Raw genomic sequence first — 22,269 nt, forward strand, 5'->3', positions numbered from 1 at the left:
TTAAATCAGAAACACCTTGAAGCAAATATACCCTTCACCTTTTGGTGATTTTATAATGTTTTTAAAAAAATCTTAAAAGATAAACTTTTTGTGTACTTTAAGTGGTATTAATAGGAGCTTGTCTCTTCGTATATCACAAGCTTTTCTGTCCAGGGTAATGTGGAAAAAGATTGAACTCCCCTTACATCCCTTTCAAGCTTGTTATGTCACTTTGTTTCAAGCACAGAATTGCAGACAATAGCTTTATAAATATTTGCCAAATTGCTGTATCAGTGGTGTGAAATAACCGCAGGGCATGTTGTCTTTCCTTTTCATAACAAATTTTGTGAAACAATATGTCCTTTATATTTTCTTGTCATCTTCAACTTCAGTCAGGGTCAGGTTTTCACCTCAAGATTACACTGTTTGTACTCTGTTGACTGTCACCTATGTCTGAAAGATTCAGTAGAAAGAGTATGGGTTTCAGGAGTAGGCTGATACAGCTCCTGTACTTACAAACTGTACCTTGCAATTGCTTAAATCTTCTAAGCCATTTACCTTTCCTCGTCTGTAAAATAGGGATTTCAATACCCATTTGACAGATTTTGTTTTGAGCAATAAGGAAAGTGACAGTTAAAAAGCATTTAGCACAAAGCATAGAAAAAGATATTCAATGAACAATTCCCATTTTTTCTGTCAGATCAAGTGAACTCACCCTTATATTGATCTTTTTGCTCCATTTGATAGGCATTTTCCTTCCCTCTCCATCTTTAGCATGTGGCTTCTGTGAATGACTCTCCTGATTTTTTTTCCCCTTATCTGTTCCTTAGTCTCCTTTGTATATTCCTTAATTATGCTAACCATATAAAATGTTGGGAGTTCTTTGAGATTGTGTTCTGTGCCTTTAAGTTACACATTCTCCCTGAACAATCTTAAGCACCTTATTATTTCTGTTGTCTTAACACTGACTGACTTCTCTATCTTTTCTTGTGCCTTGACATCTGTCTTGAGCTCTAGATTTTTCATTATTAATCGCTCGAGAAATGAAGGTTAATAACGAATTAACCTAAGTTAATAAGGCCCGAGCAGCAATCATTCCACACAAGCCTGGGTTTAATAAGGCCAAAACAGGAATAATCTCACACCAACCTGAGATTTCTTACATTCCCTGTTATTGTGAATGGTATAGCCAACCACCTTGAGGTAAGCCAGAAACCCTAGCTCTCTTCTCCAGCTGCCCAACCTAATCACTGTATTGTGTTGATTTTTGAATGTTCTTCCTTTTAGTTGGGTCTCTTATCCCTCCCCTTATCTACATCTCTCTTGATGATTTAGTTTAGGTTTTTCTTCCTCCTTGGATTACTATGAGAGCTTTCTGACAGACTCTGTGACCCTAATAACTCATGCCCAATCCAGCCTTTCATTACTAGAATGATCTTGAAATAGAGCTCTGATTTTAACAGTTTGCTCCTTGAACCTCTAAGTAGCCCGTCAAGTTGTTTAATTCATCACTGATATCAGCCTTCCACTATTACCTCAATTCTTCGTTTGTTCTGCAAATCAAACCATTTGCAATTCCCCAAGACATTTGGCCACCCTGTCTTGTTTGCCTTTGCAAATGTTATAGCTTTTGCCTAGATTTTTCTTCTTACCCAACCTTTCTTCCCATAATAGTAAACATTTATTGAGTTATTTTAATAGCCACCCAATGATGATGAATACTATTATCTCCATTTTAAAGACAAGAGAAACTGAGGTGTAAATAGATTATGTACCTTACCTTCAGTCATGTCACTACCACTAAATGGCAGATTCAGGATCTGTCTGACTTCCAAGTTCTTAACAACAATATATTTTTTTCTCTTTTCACTCCATCTGGGCCTCTTGTTTTTGCAGTTCTGCAGCACATCAACACTTGATTCCAAATTCAGATTGTTAATCATATTCTTGTCCTAAGTCTGGAATGACTTAATTTCTGCTCCATTTGTTCTACCAGACCTTGCCAAAATTGTCTTTTGTTTTTTGAGACGGAGTCTCACTCTGTCACCAGGCCAGAGTGCAGTGGCGTGATCTCAGCTCACTGCAACCTCCGCCTCCCGGGTTCAAGCGATTCTCCTGCCTCAGCCTCCCGAGTGGCTGGGACTACAGGCTAATTTTTGTATTTTTAGTAGAGACGGGGTTTCACCATATTGGCCAGGATGGTCTTGATCTCTTCACCTCGTGATCTGCCCGCCTCAGCCTCCCAAAGTGCTGGGATTACAGGGGTGAGGCTATAATCCGCGCCTGGCCCAAAATTCTCTCTTTTTACAACCTTAGCCCACTAGTTTCTTTGAATTTCCCATACAACTTTTGTTGTGCCAGTTACCTGGAGAGTCATTTATGTCTGCATCAAATTTACTGTTATGTATGATATTCCTAATTAGATTGTATTCTCCAGAAGGTCGGAGACTTTAAAACAATATTCCCTTGCGTGTATTACAAAGTGTTACATTCATAGTAGGTAGCCGGTAATTATTGTTCAATGAGGAGTGACTCATGTTCATGTTGATGAAAAGAGTCAAACTCTATAAAATATTTTAAGAGACTTATTCTGAGCCAAATATGAGTGACCATGGCCCGTGACACAGCCCTCAGGAGATCCTGGGAACATGTGCCCAAGGTGGTCGGGATACAGCTTGGATTCATATATTTTTGGGAGGCATGAGACATCAATCAAATACATTTAAGAAATACATTGGTTTGGTTCAGAAAGGCGGGACAACTCAAAGCGGGGGGGCTTCCAGGCTATAGGTAAATGTAAACATTTTCTGGTTGACAACTGATTGAGTTTATCTGAAGATCTGGGATCAATAGAAAAGAAATGTTTAGGTTAAGATAAAGGATTGTGAAGTTTTATTGTGCAGAGGAAACTCAGATAGCAGACTGCAGAGAGAGCAGGTTATAAAATGTGTCTTATCAGACTTAAAAGAGTGCCTGGCTCTTAGTTGATTATCTCCTGGATCTGGAAAGGAAGGAAAGAAAACAAAGGGGAAAGGAGATTCTCTATAGAATGCGGAGTACAGGAAACTTTGTAGGGCAATTTCAAGATATGGCAGAGAAGCATGTTTTGGTGTAAAACATTTTGATTTTCTTCCTCGTTATGCCAGAGTCACATGGGAAAGTAAGTCATAATATACAGGGTTAAATAAAACCCATCTGATGAGAATTTGTGGTTTGTAGGGCAGGACTCCCCAGACCCTTTAGATATGAATTTGGGCAAGATAAAAAAAAATCAGATTAGTCCTCATTCATATGTTTTATCAAATTGTTTATCATAAGGACTTTAGAGTCAGAGAAAAAGATCATTACGAGTTAGTCCAACTAAAGTTTAATGATGAAAAGACTGAGGCTTGCAATTAGATAAAGTAATAAACTAATACAGCAACTAAGACAGCAACTGTTTCCTGATTTCCAAAAGTGACTCAGAATGTGATCAAGTATGGAATTATATTGAAATGTTATCTCTTACTTAACCAGTAGTTTGTAACATTAAAGTTCACATGAAACTGTTCTATATTTTTATAAAATTGGAAGTGGATTAAGCATGGATCTAGAATTAACAGGTGTGTACGCACACACATCCAAATCACACAAAACTATTCTGGCTTCCCTCTGTTTTTGTTATTTATAGATTCTATAGGCAGGATCAAAGTCAGGGTTATCTTGTCTGCTTTTTAAAGGAAAAAAAAAGATTGGGTAACTGTGCTCTGGTAACTTTGCATCAGTAATTATGAGATATTTTCACTTAGTACTTTCACATCTGATGTCCATCTTACTGACAAGACTTAAACCATGACCTACCTCAGGTTTCCCAGATATTTCCCACATATTCCCCCTGCCAATTTTGTTATACTGTTACAAAACCCTCCAGAGTAAGTATTTTCCAAAAGAAACATTTTCTAGTTTTCTAGCATTACGAAAGAGTAAGGATAAAAGAACCCCAAACTGATGTTTTGGAAAGCATTCTATTTTGAAAGTAACTTCTGGTTCAGAGGATGAATTTTAAAATGTGGTAATGTTTCTAGTGTGCCTGGGGAGATCCAATAAAGTTTGTTAGGTACCCAGGCAAATTTCAGTCATTTGTATGTCAGGATAATCACAACTTATAGAAAAGGAGCAAGAAGATAATGAATGAGGAACCCTGGGACTGAAAACATTTGGAGGGAGTACAAGTACTAAGACAGATGTTTTGAATTTTTATACTCAATAATCCATTCTTTCGTGCAGGATACAGGTCATTCATTTAATCAATGTATATTGAGCATTTTCTATGTGCCAATTACTATTCTAGATGCCAGGGATACATGAGTAAACACAACCGAGTTTAGAGCAGAGTCATATGATCCAGCTTAAGTTCTTAAAAGAATCATTGCTGTGTGGAAGATAGTGGAAGAGTGGAAACAGGGAAACCCGTTAAAAAGGCTTTTGACATAATCTGAACAAGAGATGATGATGGCTTGGCCAGTAGTAGTAGTACTGTTGGAGATAATGAGAAGTGGTTCAATTCAGATTATATTTTGAAGGTGCAGCCAATAGAAATTTTTAATAAATTGGTTTATAGAGTATGATAGCGAACAAAGTTTAAGGCTTGAAATAAGGAAAATTGCAGAGGAGAAAGTTGGGGAATAAGGAGTGGAAAGTAGAATTCAGTTTTGTTTGTAAGTTTGAGATGCGCATTAGCCATCTAGGTGGCGATGTCTCAAGTTAATGGGAAAGGCCAGGCAGGAGATTAGTTGTCAGCACATGAATAGTTTTTCTTTCCTAAAAAAATTCTTTTTCTTCATACAATCTACAGGAAGTGGGAGGAGTAGTTCAATGTTAGATGAAATCACAAAATGGATGAATGTAGAAAAAAGGTGAGAAACTGAAATTTTAGAGGTTAAGAGGATAAGGATCCAGGAAAGGAAACTAAAAGGAGCAGCCGCTAAAATAGGAGAACCACCGAAGGAGTACTGTGGAAGCCACTTTAAGACCGTGCTTCAAATGATCATATTCTTTCTTACATGTATGGTTTACCTCCAAATTAAAAAGTGAAAGTATATGGTGAGGGACGGATTAACTATGTTAAATGCTGTTAATAGATGGAGAAGGTGAAAATTGAGTTTGACAGTTTGTTTAGCAACCTGGAAGCTACTGGTGATTCTAAACAAGAGCAGTAAAAGCCTGCCCAAAATGGGATCAAAAAAAGATTAGGAGGGGGAGAAGGAGAGACAAGTATAAAGAAGTCTATAGGATGGTAACGGTAATCAAGGGAGTTTGTTTTTAATTTGGGAATGTGTTAATAGATGGAATGATCCAGTAAAGGGGGAAATTGTACTGAATAACATGCACATAAGAATCTATGTCTACTTTAGGATCTATTTAATGTGAATTCATGGCTTTTTTTTTTTTTTTTTGAGACGGAGTCTCACTCTGTCGCCCAGGCTGGAGTGCAGTGGAGCAATCCTGGCTCACTGCAAGCTCCACCTTCAGGGTTCACGCCATTCTCCTGCCTCAGCCTCCTGAGTAGCTGGGACTACAGGCGCCCGCCACCACGCGCGGCTTATTTTTTGTATTTTTAGTAGAGACGCGGTTTCACCGCGTTAGCGAAGATGGTCTCGATCTCCTGACCTCATGATCTGCCCGCCTCGGCCTCCCAAAGTGTTGGGATTACAGGCGTGAGCCACTGCTACCGGCCTCATGGCTCTTTTTGGACAGAGTCATAAGCTTCTTAGATCTGTCACCCAATGTAATTAATGGATGTATTGGTTAATACTGCCTTTAGCAGTGCTAGGGGATTGGTAAGAAATCCACATAATCTCTGCGCTTGGGAAATTTACAATCTAGAGTTGGCTAAGTGGAGAAAACATAAGAGAGCACATACAACTAACAAATTCAGATTATGGACAATGTACTTAAAAAGATCCCACGCCCTAGCTATTGGCACGTGGTAATTTTGCCGAGAGTTTTGGTTACATGCATAATCCAGAGGGGTGTAGAAAACCAGGTCCTTTCAGTACCAATCTAAGGAAGACATGAATTGGGGTGTTTATAAACCTTGGGGAGGAAGAGAATTTTAACTGGGACTGGTAACTTGGTGGGCCCATTGACATACAGTAGATTGTGAAGAAGAAAACCCCAAGGATTATAAGGAATAGTTTTAATATTACTAATTTTTATCCTTTGCTGAACCTATGGGTTTCTTATTTGAAATGGCAATCAAATAATTTGTAAGAGTTTGTAGAAAGGTGGAAAGATTATTGTAATACAGGGTAGACATTTGCATTTGTACATACTTGAGGGTAAGGACAAGAAATAAACACTTGTAATGGGGATTACTTAAGCAAAATGGATGACACCGACAGCCTTTCTGTACAACAAATAATTGCTGTGCTTCTCAACTCCAATAATGAATGTAGTGCCCTGCTGGATCTGGGACAGCAGGACTTTTGAGTCCAGATTCGCCATCCCATTTCTTGTCCCCTAACGTTTCCTCAGAAGCGAGCGAGCCTCTTCCACAATTTGGGGACACTGTGGAAGAGCTTCTTGCTTGGGGAGTTCTGCAGCAGTCGAAGGTACAAGAAGATAAAAATTGGCATCTCGACACAGCTCTTACAGCATATTCTCAACACAAGGAACAGTAATGTCCCGCAGCAGTTCCTTCGGTGGAAAAAACTGACTGTATCCGTGTAAGAGGAGTAATTCTTTTTTGAATTTTATGAGGCTTCAGAGCTGTATTTCGGCCAACCCAGTCTTTGTTCAGTTTCTAGCGGCTTAAAGGTTGCCCAGTTTTACGCCTTCTCGCTCAAAACAGACACTAGTTTCCTTTGATAGCCTAGTCTCACATTGACTTCATCTAAGCTTATTACATTCGTCTCATAAATCGTTTGCTTTTTCCCCAGCCTTAGCTCCACGGACCAGCTTGCTGAACATCGAAAGAGTCAGAACGAGATCACGAGACAGACGGCGAGCCGGCTAGAGCGGATAGAGCCGTACTGCCGCTCTAGTTTTTCTTTTGCTCTCTATGGTTAGGAGCGCAAGCCTCTCTTCGGCCCGGAAAGATTTATGTTCGTGAATGCTTACGCAAGACTCGGAGGTAGTTCCGGTTCCGGCGTGGCCATTTTCGTTGCTGGTGTTCAGTTGTGGCGGTTGCTGGTCAGTAACAGCCAAGATGCTGCGGAATCTGCTGGTGAGGAGCTTCTCATCTTGCATTCATGATGGGGGCGAGGGAGTGGAGAGGAGGCTGAGGCACCATGACAGAAAACCCTCACCTGGGAGGGGTGCAGAAGGCGGCTAATGAAGTCACCTTGATTCGTGTCCTTTTCCCCTGACCTTACTTTCCCTTCCGTCTATTCCTCTCGCCCCAGGCCGTTACTGGGTAGATGTAAGCAGTGGAGAGGCTGGGGAAGTGACCAGAGACTCGTGGGTTAGACCCGTCTTGGGTTCTTAGTCACCACCCCTAACCCTGTCGGTCATTGATGAGGTTAGTAGCTCCGATCTGAGTAAAACCAAGGACCCAGTGGGGAGTGTCTGACACCCGGAAGCATCAAGCAGAAAGGTGTTCTTCTGGTACTGAAAGGTTTTAAGTTTCAATGGTTTTGAGCTTTGCGAGCTTGAGAAGACAGTTTAAAAACCAAACCATTCAATTTTGGGTGGAACTTTAGGAATAGTCATGGCTGAAGTGCAGTGTTACTTCCGTCAGGCGATTGTGCATTGCCCTTCACCCCTCCCCGACTTGGAGCATGTGAAATATTTCCCCACATTTTGAAAAAGAAAAATGCGACAATGATTATTTTTTACATTATTTAATGAAGTTTTGCTTCATTAAAATCCTCAATGTAGTTGTAGAAAATCGAGAGCATATTTGTTTGATTATTTAATTCAACTGGATATGTAGTGCAAGTCTCTTCTTTAAAAGATGTATACCCTCTTTAAAATTTTTTAGGAAAAATGTAATGAGAGAAGCATTTTAATTGAGAAGGAATCATGCCAGTCTATTTGCTGTCAAGTAATAGATTTTTTGTTGTTGTTTGTTTTTATTTATTTATTTTTTGAGACGTAGTCTCACTCTGTTGCCCAGGCTAGAGTGCAGTGGCAGGATCTCGGCTTACTGCAATTTCCGTCTCCCAGGTTCAAGCGATTTTGCTGCCTCAGCCTTCCAACTAGCTGGGATTATAGGCGCTCGCCATCAAGCCCTACTAATTTTTGTACTATTAATAGAGACGGGGTTTCACCATGTTGGCCAGGCTGATCTCGGACCCTTCAGCCCGCCTCAGCCTCCCAAAGTGCTGGGATTACAGGCATGAGCCACTGTGCACGGCCTTTTTTATTTATTTATTTTTTATTTTTGAGCGGAGTTTCTTTCTTGTCGCCCAGGCTGGAGTGCAGTGGCGCAATCTCGGCTCACTGCAACCCCCGCCTCCTGGATTCAAGCGATTCTCCCGCCTCAGCCTCCTGGGTAGCTAGAATTACAGGTGCGCACCACCACGCCCAGCTAATTTTTGTGTTTTTAGTAGAGACGGGGTTTCACCGTGTTGGCCAGGCCAGGTCTCGAACTCCTTACCTCAGGTGATCCACCCACCTCGGCCTCCCAAAGTACTGGGATTACAGGCGTGAGCCACTGCGTCTGGCCAAGTAACAGATTTTTTTTTTCTTTTTTTTTTGAGACGGAGTTTCACTCTTTTTGCCCAGGCTGTAGTGCAATGGGGCGATCTTGGCTCACCGCAGCCTCTGCCTCCCGGGTTCAAGCGGTTCTCCTGCCTTAGCCTCCCGATTAGCTGGGATTACAGCCATGCACCACCATGCCCGGTTAATTTTGTATTTCTAGTAAAGACAGGGTTTCTCCATGTTGTTCAGGCTGGTCTCGAACTCCGGACTTCAGGTGATCTGCCTGCCTAGTAATAGAATTTTTTGTTTGAAACAGTTTTGCACTTGTTGCCCAGGGTGGAGTGCAATGGCACGATCTCGGCTCACCGTAACCTCCGCCTCCCAGGTTCAAGTGATTCTCCTGCCTCAGCCTCCCAAGTACCTGGGATTACAGGCATGTGCCACCACGCCTGGCTAATTTTGTATTTTTAGTAGAGATGGGGTTTCTAATGTTGGTCAGGCTGGTCTCGAACTCCTGAGCTCAGGTGATCCGCTCCCCCGGCCTCCCAAAGTGCTGGGATTACAGGTGTGAGCCACCACGCCCAGCAGGTTTTTGATGATATGGGAGTATATTATGAAAATATTTGAGTTTAGTGTATTTTAGTTAAGCACTATTGTTGTAATATGTGTATGTCAATATGTTTGCATCAAGGATTATAAAATGCTACTGCTTCTGTTCAGGTAGAGATCATGATTTTATTTTTTGGTTAGAATCTGTATGAATTGCTTCTTGAATATGTTATTTGGAGACTGCAGAATGTAATTCGAAGAGCAGAGGATGAATGACAAATTGAAAAACCTGGATGCTCTTTCATGACTTTGCTACTGCCAATCAGATATGCTTCAAGTCTCAATTTACCTTTTCTATAATATAAACGACTGAAAATAGTTGGTTTTGAAGGTTTCTTTAGGCTCTAAGTCTGTTTAATATTTCGTTTTAGGCTCTTCGTCAGATTGGGCAGAGGACCATAAGCACTGCTTCCCGCAGGCATTTTAAAAATAAAGTTCCAGAGAAACAAAAACTGTTCCAGGTACTGAAGTATTTTATAGGAGATTGTTACTTGTAATAATTAGATTACCAAAAGGTAGAGTTGGGATAAACAAGTATGTGTATAAATTAGATCATATGACAATATAAACATTACAAAAAAAGTCAAGGACATGTACCATAGTGCTAATAGTGGTTGTCTCTTGGGGAAAGACCTGGTGGAGCAGAGCAATTTACCTTTGTAAGTAGTTTGATTATGAGTTAATTTTTGTTTTATTATGGTTTCTAGCTTTTCCTAAATAAAACTTAAAGTGATTAAAAATAGTTGTATCATATATACATAAAAATAAAATACTTTATTGAACAGATGTACTAAATAGCTACCGTATGCCGGATTAGATGCTAGGGATATAATTTAGGGTTATAAACCAAAATCCCTTCCCCAGTTTTTTAAGGGAAAAAAAGTTTCCTATGACTAAATCTAATGTGTAGCAATTATTGGTTCTTTTATATTTAAGTTATATTAAAGTTGCTGAGATCAGTGTGTATGTTTTATAGCTTTAATGTTTATATATTGTTTGGAAAGACCATCATTAATGGATCTCAAATTAATGGTGGAAAAAGAATGCTGACTTTTAGGAATTCTTATTTTAAAAGTAGTAGGAGTAGAGACAGAATAAAGAAAATTGTAGGTCTTTTAAATTTTAATACTTAAAATACTTTAATTCTAGGGATTTAAGGAGCTGTATCATTTTATATGCCTGTTCTTTTGAAACAGTTGGAAATGAGTGAGACATTTATTATTGTCTTTTTTTTTTTTTTAATCTAGGAGGATGATGAAATTCCACTGTATCTAAAGGGTGGGATAGCTGATGCCCTCCTGTATAGAGCCACCATGATTCTTACAGTTGGTGGTAAGGCCTTTGGAATGTTTGAAAGTTTATAGAAAAGTAATAGTAATGATAACTGATAACTTTATTGCTTTTGCTATGCCATTGTTTTAATGCAGGCAGTCTGTCTCCAGAATTTGATATCTTACTGTATCTCATAATGATTCGAGAGGGTGACTGATACATACTGTATAAGAGCATTGTGATGTCTTTTTTTTTTTTTTGAGACGGAGTCTTGCTCCTGTTGCCCAGGCTGGATTGCAATGGCGCGGTCTTGGCTCACTGCAACCTCTGCCTCCCGGGTTCAAGCGATTCTCCTGCCTCAGCCTCCCGACTAGCTGGGATTACAGGCATGCGCCACCATGCCTGGCTAATTTTGTAGTTTTAGTAGAGACGGAGTTTCTCCATGTTGGTCAGGCTGGTCTTGAACTCCTGACCTCAGGTGATCTGCCCACCATGGCCTCCCAAAGTGTTGGGATTACAGGCATAAGCCACTGCGCCTGGCCTTGATGTCTTAATAAAACAATAACACCAATAAGATTTGATGATTATCTTGTGATAGAGTTGGCTTTCTGAGTCCCATTGATGGCAGTGAAGGCTATATTTCAGTCAAAAACATCCATTATATCCCACTTCTTATAGCAAGGGCTTTAAAACATTTTGACTGTGATACAAAATAAAAGCACACTTTACATCTAAACTTTGTACAGACATATTTATGACTAAAACAAAATTTGTATGGAACAGTACTTTCACTGGAAGGTAAAGAGAAGGGAAGCTATATTTGAGTGATTATTTTGTGCCTATCATATTCATAGGAATGCCACATACTTGGATTTCTGTAAATCTTGCATGAAGTCTATAATATGTCCTCATTTTAAAGATGAAGAAATTATGTTAATTACCTATTTGGGAAACTCTGCCCTCACACCACAACAATCAACATGGAAGACCTCTGTTGCTAAATGTGTGGGGGTTATTCCCTACACACCAAGTAATGGACACCAGCTAGGTGTCCTCCAATTCAGTTTCCACACTATCTACTGGGAGATAGCATCAGATTCCACAGGTTGATGGCACAAGACTGTCCCCTCCTTCTCACCAGTTGCAAGTTTGGGTCTCTGGAACTTCTGACTGACTGGCTTTAAGTTGCGGTTCCCACAGTCCCCTCGTTGGGGAAACACATTTACCAGTTTATTATATATATATATTTTTTTCTCATAGTTTTTTTTTTTATTATTGTACTTTAGGTTTTAGGGTACATGTGCACAATGTGCAGGTTTGTTACACATGTATCCATGTGCCATGTTGATTTCCTGCACCCATTAACTTGTCATTTAGCATTAGGTATATCTCCTAATGCTGTCCCTCCCCACTCCCCCAACCCCACAACAGTCCCCGGAGTGTGATGTTCCTCTTCCTGTGTCCATGAGTTCTCATTGTTCAATTCCCACCTATGAGTGAGAACATGCGGTGTTTGGTTTTTTGTCCTTGCGATAGTTTACTGAGAATGATGTTTTCCAGTTTCATCCATGTCCCTACAAAGGATATGAACTCATCATTTTTTATGGCTGCATAGTATTCCATGGTGTATATGTGCCACATTTTCTTAATCCAGTCTATCGTTGTTGGACATTTGGGTTGGTTCCAACTCTTTGCTATTGTGAATAGTGCCGCAATAAACATACGTGTGCATGTGTCTTTATAGCAGCATGATTTATAGTCCTTTGGGTATATACCCAGTAATGGGATGGCTGGGTCAAATGGTATTTCTAGTTCTAGATCCCTGAGGAATCGCCACACTGACTTCCACAATGGTTGAACTAGTTTACAGTCCCACCAACAGTGTAAAAGTGTTCCTATTTCTCCACATCCTCTCCAGCACCTGTTGTTTCCTGCTTTTTTAATGATGGCCATTCTAACTGGTGTGAGATGGTATCTCACTGTAGTTTTGATTTGCTTGGACTTCATGTCTAAAACACCAAAAGCAATGGCAACAAAAGCCAAAATTGACAAATGGGATCTAATTAAACTAAAGAGCTTCTGCACAGCAAAAGAAACTACCATCAGAGTGAACAGGCAACCTACAGAATGGGAGAAAATTTTTGCAACTTACTCATCTGACAAAGGGCTAATATCCAGAATTTACAATGAACTCAAACAAATTTACAAGAAAAAAACAAACAACCCCATCAAAAAGTGGGCAAAGGACATGAACAGACACTTCTCAAAAGAAGACATTTATGCAGCCAAAAAACACATGAAGAAATGCTCATCATCACTGGCCATCAGACAATTACCAGTTTATTATAAAAGGTATAGCCTGGGCATGGTGGCTCATGTCTGTATTCCCAGCACTTTGGGAGGCTGAGGCTGGCAGATCACCTGAAGTCAGAAGTTCAAGACTAGCCTGGCCCACATGGTGAAACCCTGTCTCTACTAAAAACACAAAAATGAGCCAGGTGTGATGGCACACACTTGCAATCCCAGCTACTCGTGAAGCTGAAGCAGGAAGATTGCTTGAACTGGTAGGCAGAGGTTGCAGTGAGCTGAGATTGTGCCACTGCACTCCAGCCTGGGCGACAGAGGGAGACTCCATCTCAAAAAAAAAAAAAAAAAGATAAAGCCCTAAATTCCTTTTGGCCAATGTGACCATTTCTTAGACATTCTGGTAAGTAGTTTTTAAAATGAAATTCCAGTTGTCAGCTTTTTTTTTTTTTTTTTTGAGATGGAGTGTCGCTCTTGTTGCCCAGGCTGGAGTGCAATGGTACAATCTCGGCTTACCGCAACCTCTGCCTCCCAGGTTCAGGCAATTCTCCTGCCTCAGCCTCCCAAGTAGCTGGGATTACAGGCATGCATCAGCACACCTGCCTAATTTTGTATTTTTAGTAGAGACGGGGGTTTCTCCATGTTGAGGCTGGTCTCGAACTCCTGACCTCAGGTGATCCGCCTGCCTCAGCCTCCCAAAGTGCTGGTATTATAGGTGTGAGCCACCATGCCCGGCCCAGTTATCAGCTATTTTTTATATTACATTTGATTACTTTAAAATTATATCACTCTGTTTTTACATTCACTTTAGGGGGAAGGCTTGCATATTTTGAACTCTTTTTTTCTTTGGCATTTAATCATCCTTAGCATTTCTCAGGCAGTCTTGGGTTAATATGGAAATGACCTTTGTATATGTTCTTAGATCTTATTTTTAAAAATTTTTGCATTTTATGTTGACAAATATATTATTGTGCCACACTTTCTATATTAAAACTAGATTAAATATATTTTACATATATTTATTTAAAATTTTTCCGGCACCTATCAAAATACTTTTTTGTGTTCCAATTAAGGTAGTCTTAATGCGAACTTACAACTTTTGAACTGGAATATTAAATTTATACACTTAGATCTTAGAATTTCTGGTTAAATTCTTTTTTGTTTTTTATGTTTAGGAACAGCATATGCCATATATCAGCTGGCTGTGGCTTCATTTCCCAAGAAGCAGGAGTGACTTCAATCATCCCAGCAGTCACTTGCTTCAGTTTCATTCAGCTCTCTATGGACCAGTAATCTGATGAATAACCGAGCTCTTCTTTGGGGATCAATATTTATTGACTTGTAGTAACTGCCACCAATAAAGCAGTCTTTACCATGCTTTGTCTGATTTTATCACTTTTATGCCAATAATTTCAACTCTTGGTCAGCCTTGTAAATCTTAAGTAAGGATCAAAGAAATGATTCTTTTGCCACTAAACTTGTGAAAGCAACATTATTGTGATATTATTTTAGTGAAATTTTACTTCTAACAGCTCAAAATTAGAGTCTCAACTTCGGTCTGAACTTGACATTTGAATGCATATTGCTTTTTCCCCCTACCCCCTCCAGTATATCTTGGAATATGCTAGAACCCGGGGGTAGTGGAAGCAGATTATCTTTGGCTCCTGGGGTCTACATTTCTTTTTCTTTTTCTTTTTTTTTTTCTCAGCTATGTGAGAGTATGTTTAAATATTGGATATATCCCACAGCTTAGAATTAGGCTTTAGTAGAATGGCTTTGTGAAATATTTCAGTATTTGTTTTTTTCTACACTCAGAGTGGGTTCAGGTAGGTTTCTCTCATCGGGAACCAACCAAAGCAGGACAGTTCCTGGGCTCCCCAGCTATCATCTAATGGACCCACAACTGTTTACCCTAAACAGTAGTTAGGTGCTTAATAAATGGTAGCCATAATAGGCTTCTCATAATAGGAATGTTTCAAAAAGGTCTACTTAGGGAGCACAAAATGCAAACAGATACAGAGAGTAAGAATCAAAAAGAATTACGATGCTGCTCTAGATAGCTTGCTTCAGGGTTTGCAGAACCCTTCCTGCTTTGAGAGAACTATGCATGAAGCTGGAAATTTCATAGACTTCAAGTTTGGGACTCCCTTTTCCTGGGTCCTGGTGTGCATCCATGTGGAGAGTAGCATCTTGTAAACCACTTCAGGACTTTCCTTCTATATATATCGAGATTGGTAATTCGTCAAGAGATACTGAGTGCCTACTGTGTACTAACTATTTACGGTTTTAGGTACCTAGGAATCATTGGTGAACAAAAGCAGATTCCTCCCCTCATATGTTGTAGAAAGGGGTGGTAGGAAAGAGAGTTTAAAAATAAATTGCACAGTAGGTTAAAAGATACGTTCTATGGAAAAAGACCAAAGGGGAGAACTGACATGGGTGTGGATGGTTGGTTGCGGTATTAAAGTTAGGGTAGGCTTCAACAGGAAGGTCAGATTATTTCGAGACATCTGAAAGTGAACTGGTCAGAAACAGTCATCCCACTGTGTTAGAAACTGGTTCTGGGACCTCCCACAGATGCGGAAATCTGTGAATGCCCGAGCCTTTTAAATAAAATGGTGTAGTGTTTGCATATAACCTATGCACATCCTCCTGCATACTTTAAATAATCTCTAGGTTTGTTATAATACCTAGTGCAGGATAAATGCTATGTAAATATACTGTATTGTTTTGGGGATAAGGACCAATAAGAAAGTCTGTATGTGTTCAATACAGATGCAGCCATTTATTTTTTGCCAAATACTTTCAAGCTGTTGGTTGAATCCACAGATGTGGAACTCACAGATATGGAGGGCTAACTGTATATGGGCAAAAGGCACTCTAGGAAAAGGAAACAGCTTAGAGCAAATGTCCTAAGGTGCCTGGCATGTTCAAAGAACAGAAAGCCAAGAGTAGATACCACTCTGGGTGAGGAAGAGGAAGTTAGTAGGGGGTGGACCACATCAAGTAGTGTCTTGTAGGTTATTTTAAGGACTTTGGCTTTTGAGTGACGTGGAGAGCCATCATAGGATTTCTCAATGAAGAATGACTTACATGTTTTAAAGAGGACTAGCCTGGTTGTTGTGATAAAATAGACCATAGAGGGGCAGTGGTAGAAACAGGCAGATCCTTTAAGATGCTTACTGCAGCAACCTAGATGAGAGGTGATGAAGGCTAAGAGCAGCTGTTAGCCATGAAAACGATGGAAAGTGTTCAGATTATGAGCAGAGGAGGATCTTTATCATTCACTTAAACCTTACCCTTCCTCATCCATCCATCCCACAATTTCTTACTGAGTATGAGCGTCTACTTTGTATAAAGCACTGTTGGAGGCTCAGAGAATACAGCTGTGAAATAGATGAGCAAGCTCCTTCATGGGGCTTACATTCTAGTTGTGGAGATAGACAACAAATAATTCATAAGCCTGATACTGTCCTATAGTGGGAACTGCAGATCAACAGGGTGATCTATTAGGAAGAATAGCGCAGTGGAAGCTAGAAAAGGGCTGAGTAAAGTTACATTTGAACTGAGACCAGAAAAAAAGAAGGACCCAGCTAACAGTGAGAAGAAAAGCATTCCAAGGAATGGGAGAAGGAAATTGATTTGCAGGGATGAATTGCAGACAGAGGACAAGTGTTGTGGAGTATAGGGAGCTGGAGAAAGCAGCAATTGTTCTCTCTTCCCCAGTGACTAGCACAACAAATGGTCATGCCACTACACACAGGGTCTAGATAGATTTGTTTTCTGGTTTCATAATATGCAACACGATCTGATAACCATAATATCGATTTAGCAAGAATCTCAAACATAAATTAATGTAGACAATCTATCTCAGGCAGTTATTGTTACTATTATTAGTAAGAACTGGAAGCTGAGAACATACAGAGATCAAATACACAATAATTACACTTGAACTAGAACTCAAACCTACATGTCTTATTCTGAAGCCCGTTGTTTATCTGTTATGTACCATGTTACTTCCTAAATGCAGAAAAAAGAAAAAAAGTACTTAGGATAATTTTACTGGTTGCTTTCCCCACAGACTTTATTCCTTTTGAATATTGTTGTATTCGTGGTTATGTCTGATGAATTACCATCATAAGAATTGGCAATTTTTTTATTTCGCTCTTCTCTCAGACTCCTGTGAGTCTGGCTGTGTATCTACTCCAGTTGCCTATTTCTATTGAAATTATAGTTTTACAGCTGCTATTTACTATCTGAAAAAAATAAAATAAAACAGCTTCTACAAGTCAAGGATATTTTGAAGGACTCATTAATGAGGAAAACCAATAAAAACCCAAGACATTTTCTAAATTTTTATCTCAGTATAATATACTGGAGGGAAAAAAGGATTAAATGTTCACAATTACATTGTTTGGAAACTAGAAAATTGCCTACTGAAATGGTAATTGTAAGCCAGGCATGGTCGCACGTGCCTGTAATCCCAGCTACTTGGAAGCTGAGAAGGGAGGATGGCTTGAGCCCAGCGGTTGGAATCCAGCCTGGGCAACATAATGAGACTCTCTCTCTCAAAAAAAAGAAAGAAATGGTAATTTTAAGGCATACATGAAGTCAGTTAAAGGAAGGGAAATTCCTAGCATTAGATATTGCAGATTTAGTGCCAGAATATATGCATGTATGTATGTAAATTTGGATTTGAGTGTTGATTTCTAATTATCAATGTTCCATTAGTATAATGTAAGTGGGCTGTTTCTTGAATTCTGAGATTATGCCAGATCTTTATTGACCTCCTGGAGGAGGCCATCATCTTCCCCCTGGGGAGCTGCTAAAAATATTCTCTAGCATTAGTCTGGTGGCTAAAAGCTGGTATCCTTGTTTGGCCTTGTTTTTTCTCTTTCCAGGCCATTTTACCCCAGTTAATGCAGTTATAACCAGAACAGCCTATGGCCATTAACATTTGGATGCTCTCCCTGCAGTGCTTTTTCCTAAAATAGTACCTGCTTTGGGAAATCAGTATGCAGTGAACCATCTTGACTGTTTTGGTCACAAAAACACATCTTTACAGTTGATCATTTCTCCATCTTAATTCTATCCTAATGATCATTAAAATGATTTCAGAAAAAGTTTTCTTTCCACTTTAGTTGGACCATACAACAAAGGAACAGACCAGGAAGTCTCAGTCAAGGATGAGGAGCCTGGAGTCTCTTTTTTGTTTACCTCTGTCCATATTTATAAAAAAAAAGTCTGGACGAAAAGCAACAGACAGAATCCCTTTACAGAATGAAAAGAAAACAAAACAAAAAGATGCATTTCTCAAGAACTAATTTTGAACATGAGTTTATTTCTCAAGTCTTGAAAGATTCCCTATGTTCATTTCCCAAAGCTGTAGCAGCCTAGCTTAAATCATACATTTTTGATAATTGGTTTCCAAATCAAGCCTTTTAGTTGGTAGAAATTCCTTTTTTGTTTTAGATGATTATAAAGGAGGCTGAGAAAAAGAAGTGGAGTTATATAGAACACTTAATAAAGAACACCATGCATTTATTATTATTTAAAACACTTTCTGATTATAAAACTCATTCATACACATAGTAGGTACAAAAGAAAGAAGAATACTTCTGACAGTGTTCTGCTCTTTGTCCTATGTATAAACAACTGGAGCACAGGAGTGTTTTTAGGACTCTCTCCATCTCTTGTGGTTCATCCTTTTAAATTCCCTTGTTGAGCATGGCAGAAATGTATCCTCTGATGACATGCTTCCCAGCTTCACCACTTATATTAGATGGTTTGGGCTGCTATAACAGTATACAGACCAGATGGCTTCAACAATAGAAATTTAGTTTCTCACAGTTCTGGAGCCTTAGGAGTCCCAGATCAAGGTGCCGGCTCATCTGGTTCCCAGTGAGGGCTCCCTTCCTGGCTTGCAGATAGGGTGGCCTTCTCACATGGCCTTTCCTTGTGATGTGTGGACAGTGAACAAGCTGCGGGGTATCTTTCTCTCTTTGTAAGGACACCAGTACTATCAGATTGGGCCCCCACGCTTATGACCTCATTTAACATTTATTACCTCCCTATAGGTCCTATCTCCAAATACGGTCGCATTGGGAGTTAGGGATTCAACAGGCGAATTTCAGTGGGACACACCTGACAGAAAATAAGGGCTGTTTTTGATTCCAAGTTCAAAAATTTCAAGGAAGGGCTCTGACTGCCTGGGATCTACCAAATGAAGGGTAGCATTGTTGGCAGTTTGTTTTAGGGCTCACTTCCTGCCAGTTAGTGGCTTCTATTTAAGGAGCTAATGCTCTGAAGATTTTCTTACAGATTAAACCTCTTTTTATTTTTTATTTATTTTTACTTTTCTTGAGACAGAGTCTTGTTCTGTTGTACAGGCTGGAGTACGGTGGCACGATCTCGACTCATGTCAACATTTGCCTCCCAAGTTCAAGCAATTCTTCTGCCTCAGCCTCCCAAGTAGCTGAGACTACAGGCACGTGCCGCCACACCCGGCTAATTTTTGTATTTTTAGTAGAGATGGGTGTTTCACCATGTTGGCCAGGCTGGTCTCGAACTCCTGACCTCAAGCAATCCATCTGCCTCGGCCTCCCAAAATGCTGAAATTACAGGCATGAGCCACCATGCCCAGCCCATTTCTTGAGTTTTTGATGGGGCACTATTGGGGGTAGGAGAAAATATGATTATAGAAATTCAGAAGATTTAGGCAGTAATATATAAGATGGACCAGAGTGGAGATAAAATGGATAATGAGGAGGCTATTATAATAAACTAAGCAAGATTTCAGACTATTGAGCAAAGTGAGTTGTCAGCTTGGATGAAAGTAAGGGTGGCAGGAGGTGCTAGTAACGATATTAACAGTAACCTAATATCTTATAAGTTATGTTTTGTGTGAGACGCAGAATAACTGCCACAAAGAAAGCAAAATGAATAGAAAGTTAATAGGAAAACGGGTAAATTTGTAAAAAGGATAGGCTACATTATTCTTAGATTTCTACCTTCTATAACCAGAGGAAAACAGGAAAGCAGACAGTGGAGATGATCTAGGGATTTCAGTTATAATTTGCAGTTGCAGCATTTTCCTTATAAAGGAACACAACCTCCAAGACACTGGAATGTGAGAATATGAGAATGGGAGAACTGAACAAGCACTGTTCAGGAGACATGAGGCTGTTAATGCTGTGTTATGCTGAAGCCACGCCAGCTTGGGAGTCAGCTAAGGTTACATCTACACTAGTTCCCAAATAACCATTATTCTGAGCCCGCACCTGTCCATTCAGGAACATTGCTACCCTTTAAAGTTAATTTTGTTGAGTCACTGACACATCAAATGCCCAGGAACATGATCTTCCATATCCCCGCCCACCCCTTCTTGTCCACTCCAGGAGAAGTCAACCCAGCCAGGTTCTGCTCTGCCCAAAGCTCTGTCTTCACATGCTCCCAAAGCTACCCTTCCTTGTGTCCTGGGGCAGAGTTCGTTTGTATGGAGAAATGTGCAGTTTTCCTTCACGTATTCATTCAGGAAATATTGAAAAGTCTACTCTGAACCTGGCAAGGCTCTAGGCCCTGGAATGTACGCCCATGAAGAAGACAGAAAATGTCCCTGCTCTTAGGGAGTTACATACGGAGCCATGCTTCCTCAGAGAGGCCCTGAAGCAGCAATTCTGGAGGCCACAGTACAGCCAGTTCTCCCTGTCTGCAGGTTCAGCATCCACGGATTCAAACAATCCCTGTTTTAAAATGCAGTTTTTGAGGAATGAGGAACCCAAGGATATGACGGCCTGCTTTTCGTAGCAGTGGGTTCCACAGGGCCAACTGCAGGACTTGAGCATCTACAGATTTTGGTATCCCTGAGGGTCCTGGAACCAATCCCCTGCAGATACTGAAAGACAACTGTATTGCAAAGTTTCCGGTAAAGATGACTGTTTCAGCTTGGGGCTTTTATTAGCACCTCTCTAATAAAACTCTCATGTGCCACAGAAAGAAGAAAGCATTTTTAGGCACACAGTGCCTCAACCCATACTGAGAGAACAATCCACATTTTTCTTTCGTTAGTGGAACAAAAGTATTCAAAGATGTAATTGCCTGTCGCATTGACAACATTTCACGGGATTCTGGAGCCTCAGCTTTTGACTGGGAACAGGGAAATTGACTTTTTCATGAAAGTAATGGAAGGTCTGTTTTTTCTTTTGATATCTTGTTTCTCAGGGATTACTGCTTTTTCCCAGGGCATCTTATGTTAAAAGGCTGGGCCCTGTAACATGATACTTTTACATAGGACACTTTTTCTGGCTGAGGACATCAGTTCTCTCTAAGAGAAACAAGGGTTCCATTTCAAATGGCTCAATTCAAAACTAATGTTCACAGACCAATTCAGATTTGACAGTGATTTGTTGATGGAGTGAAAGTTCCCACCCCCCTTTCTCTTAGCCGCTGGGCAGTCGCGCCGTATTGTTAAGGAGCCATGGCGCCACTAGGGGGAAGTATTGGATCGGGAGGAAAAGAAACTTCACATTTCTTTTTGTTACCGTGGAATTACATAATATTTCAGTAAATTTAAATTTAAAATATCAAGATCTTGCCAGTCAGAAGTGATTTGCCGCTCTGAACTCCGATAACACTGCTTACACATACAAGTAATAGTAAGCATGCTTTACATTCATTCTTTCTCCCATTCAATTTTAAGTTCCTTGAAGTATAAGGGCTGTCTTATAATTCTTTAGTCTACTACGTAATATCTGTTGAAGAAATGAATATTTTATGAGCATCCTCTGAATACATGCTGTTCTTAATGTTTTAAAATATTTTTATAATAATGCAATTTTGAATATTTTTAAATTGACAAGTAAAAACTGCATGTGTTTATGGTGTACAACATGATGTTTTATTATGTAACTCCCACAAGGTGTGTATATATATATATACATAATATATATATGTTAAAATAAATATTTATATATGTTTATATACCACAAGGCATATAAATATATATATGTATATACCTTGTAGGAGGGGTAAATAAAACTATTTAACATGTGTTGCCTCATATACTTATTTTTAAGCTGGTCTTAAGTGAGAACACTTAAAATCTGCTCTCTTTGTAATTTGCAAGTATACAATATATTATTAACTGTAGTCACGATGATGTACAATAGATATCTTGAACTTATTACTAACTGAAATTTTGTGTCCTTTGACCAACATCGACCTACTCTCCTAAACCCTAGCTTTTGTTAACCACCGTTTTACTCTGTTCCTATGAGTTTGACTTTTTAACACTCCACATAAAAGTGAGATCATGTGGTATTTTTCTTTCTGTGCCTGTCTTATTTCACTCAATACAATGTCCTCCAGGTTCGCCCATGTTGTCGCAAATGACAGAATTTCCTTCTTTTCAAAGGCTGATTAGTATTCCATTATGTGTACATACCACATTTCCTTTGTTTATTCATTTGTTGATGAATGCTT

General features: G+C 39.6%; 1 protein-coding gene across 2 annotated transcripts; it reads left to right on the forward strand.

Moving 5' to 3' along the window:
• Positions 1–939: 939 nt before the first annotated feature.
• Positions 940–14,166, forward strand: LOC100585631 (cytochrome c oxidase subunit 7A2, mitochondrial). Of its 2 annotated transcripts, none has more exons than XM_030809317.1 (5): positions 940–1,182; positions 6,900–7,186; positions 9,585–9,674; positions 10,461–10,545; positions 13,965–14,166. In XM_030809317.1, the coding sequence occupies exons 2-5, from the start codon at positions 7,073–7,075 to the stop codon at positions 14,021–14,023; spliced, it is 348 nt and encodes a 115-aa protein (XP_030665177.1). In that variant the 5' UTR covers positions 940–1,182; positions 6,900–7,072; the 3' UTR covers positions 14,024–14,166. The 2 variants fall into 2 exon arrangements, with proteins under 2 accessions (XP_030665177.1, XP_004087658.1); XM_004087610.3 differs by having other exon boundaries at positions 7,030–7,186.
• The last annotated feature ends 8,103 nt before the right edge of the window (positions 14,167–22,269 follow it).

The sequence above is a fragment of the Nomascus leucogenys genome, chromosome 3 (genome assembly GCF_006542625.1).
Source record: "Nomascus leucogenys isolate Asia chromosome 3, Asia_NLE_v1, whole genome shotgun sequence".
Classification (NCBI taxonomy): Eukaryota; Metazoa; Chordata; class Mammalia; order Primates; family Hylobatidae; genus Nomascus; species Nomascus leucogenys.

Coding starts and splice junctions, on each gene's coding strand:
- LOC100585631 (XM_030809317.1), top strand. CDS start 7,073: ATGCTTACGCAAGACTCGGAGGTAGTTCCGGTTCCGGCGTGGCCATTT. Junction 7,187..9,584: donor AGATGCTGCGGAATCTGCTG/GTGAGGAGCTTC, acceptor ATTTCGTTTTAG/GCTCTTCGTCAGATTGGGCA. Junction 10,546..13,964: donor CATGATTCTTACAGTTGGTG/GTAAGGCCTTTG, acceptor TTTTATGTTTAG/GAACAGCATATGCCATATAT.